A 2500-nucleotide genomic window follows, 5' to 3' on the forward strand; every position below is an offset into this window, starting at 1 on the left:
TGTGTGTGTGTGTACCGTCTGGTTGGGCTGGACATTGGAACAGCTGCGGTCGTGGGATTCAGATCCTTCCGGACAAAGAGGAGAGACACTGACCAGAAAACGACTGAACGCTCTGTCCTCCACTGACACAGACACCTGGACAACTGACAACAACCTCTAGAGGAGAGAGAGAGAGAGAGAGAGAGAGAGAGAGAGAGAGAGAGAGAGAAGGGGGGAGATAAAGAGAGAGAGAAAGAGAAAGAGAGAGAGAGAGAGAGAGAGAGAGAGAGAGAGAGAGAGAGAGAGAGAGAGAGAGAGAGAGAGAGAGAGAGAGAGAGAGAGAGAGAGAGAGAGAGAGAGAGGCAGAGCAGGTTGTCATCAGAAAGCCTCCATTGTTCTTCCACTACAGCGTCTTTACCTGATGCCTTATAATCCCGTTCAACCCTCACCCTCCCCTCACCCTTCACACTCCCCTCACCTTCCCCTCACCTTCCCCTCACCCTCCCCTCACCCCTCACCCTCCCCTCACCCTCCCTTCACCCTCCCCTCACTCTCCCCCTCACCCTCACCCCTCACCCTCCCCTCACCCTCCCCTCACCCTCCCCCTCACCCTCACCCCTCACTCTCCCCCTCACCCCTCACCCACCCCTCACCCTTCACCCTCACCCTTCACCCTCCCCTTACCCTCCCCTCACCCCTCACTCTCCCCTCACCCCTCACCCTCCCCTCACCCCTCACTCTCCCCTTACCCCTCACTCTCCCCTCACCCTCCCCTCACCCCTCACTCTCCCCTCACCCCTCACTCTCCCCTCACCCCACACCTCACCCTCACTCTCCCCTCTCCCCTCACCCCTCACCTTCCCCTCACCCCACACCTCACCCCTCACCCTCCCCTCACCCCTCACTCTCCCCTCACCCCTCACCTTCCCCTCACCCCTCACTCTCCCCTCACCCCTCACTCTCCCTCACCCCTCACCTTCCCCTCACCCCACACCTCACCCCTCACTCTCCCCTCACCCTACCCCCTCACCCTCCCCTCTCCCTCACCTTCCCCTCACCCCACACCTCACCCCTCACTCTCCCCTCACTCTCCCCTCACCTTCGCCTCACCCCACACCTCACCCCTCACTCTCCCCTCACCCCTCACCTTCCCCTCACCCCACACCTCACCCTCACTCTCCCCTCACCCTCCCCTCTCCCCTCACCCTCCCCTTACCCCTCACCCCTCACTCTCCCCTCACCCCTCACGCTCCCCTCACCCTCCCCTACACCTCACCCTCCCCTCTCCCCTCACCCTCCCCTTACCCCTCACCCCTCACTCTCCCCTCACCCCTCACGCTCCCCTCACCCTCCCCTTACCCCTGACTCTCCCCTCACCCCTCACCCTCCCCTCACCCCTCATACACACGCACTCCCCTCCCCTCACCCCTCATACACACGCACTCATACATGTGTGTGTGTGTGTGTGTGTGTGTGTGTGTGTGTGTGTGTGTGTGTGTGTGTGTGTGTGTGTGTGTGTGTGTGTGTGTGTTACCTTGTATGCATCCACTACCAGGTCTATGAGGTTGGGAGCCTGAAACAGAAGATTGGAGCCCGGTAGCAACCTGACCAACTCCTAGAGCGAGAAGGACAGATGTTGTGTATAACACTGTATATAGACATAATATGACATTTGAAATGTCTTTATTCTTTTGGAACTTCTGTGAGTGTAATGTCTACTGTTCATTTTTATTGTTTATTTCACTTTTGTTTATTATCTACTTCACTTGCATTGGCAATGTTAACATATGTTTCCCATGTCAATAAAGCCCCTTGAATTGAATTGAATTGAATTGATGTTAATTCCAGAGAGAAAGGGACACAGAGTCTGGGAATCTCAGTTTGAGACAATGTTAATGATTGTGAGAGAGTTGTGTGTGTGTGTGTGTGTGTGTGTGTGTGTGTGTGTGTGTGTGTGTGTGTGTGTGTGTGTGTGTGTGTGTGTGTGTGTGTGTGCGTGTGTGTGTGTGTTAGCGAGATTACCTCATACCACTGATATTGTAGTTTGTCCACGGCAAAGAGAGAGTAGATGTGGTTCTCTAGAAGTTTCTCGGCCAGCAGGCCTAAACTGGGATGGTCCTAACGGAAACAGAGACAAGACATGTTGGTGTTTATCATGTAATCATCACATGTTCATCATGTGTTCATCATGTGTTAATCATGTGTTCATCATGTAATCATCATGTGTTCATCATGTGTTCATCATGTGTTCATCATGTAATCATCATGTAATCATCACGTGTTCATCACGTGTTCATCATGTAATCATCATGTAATCATCATGTAATCATCATGTGTTCATCATGTGTTCATCATATAATCATCATGTAATCATCACGTGTTCATCACGTGTTCATCATGTGTTCATCATGTGTTCATCATGTAATCATCATGTGTTCATCATGTGTTCATCATGTAATCGTCATGTAATCATCACGTGTTCATCATGTGTTCATCACGTGTTCATCACGTGTTCATCACG

At 52.5% G+C, this 2500-nt stretch overlaps 1 protein-coding gene across 1 annotated transcript in view; it reads right to left on the reverse strand.

The window, feature by feature from the left end:
- The window catches only part of LOC106570589 (integrin beta-8), a 33432-nt gene that overhangs the window by 15174 nt on the left and 15758 nt on the right, over positions 1 to 2500 (reverse strand). The window contains exons 8-10 of the mRNA XM_045694953.1: positions 2002 to 2097; positions 1514 to 1594; positions 16 to 156 (exon numbers count right to left, since the gene is read on the reverse strand). Coding sequence (XP_045550909.1) covers positions 16 to 156; positions 1514 to 1594; positions 2002 to 2097 — 318 coding nt within the window. The remainder of the gene's footprint in view (positions 1 to 15; positions 157 to 1513; positions 1595 to 2001; positions 2098 to 2500) is intronic.

The sequence above is a fragment of the Salmo salar genome, chromosome ssa14, assembly GCF_905237065.1.
Source record: "Salmo salar chromosome ssa14, Ssal_v3.1, whole genome shotgun sequence".
Taxonomy (NCBI): Eukaryota; Metazoa; Chordata; class Actinopteri; order Salmoniformes; family Salmonidae; genus Salmo; species Salmo salar.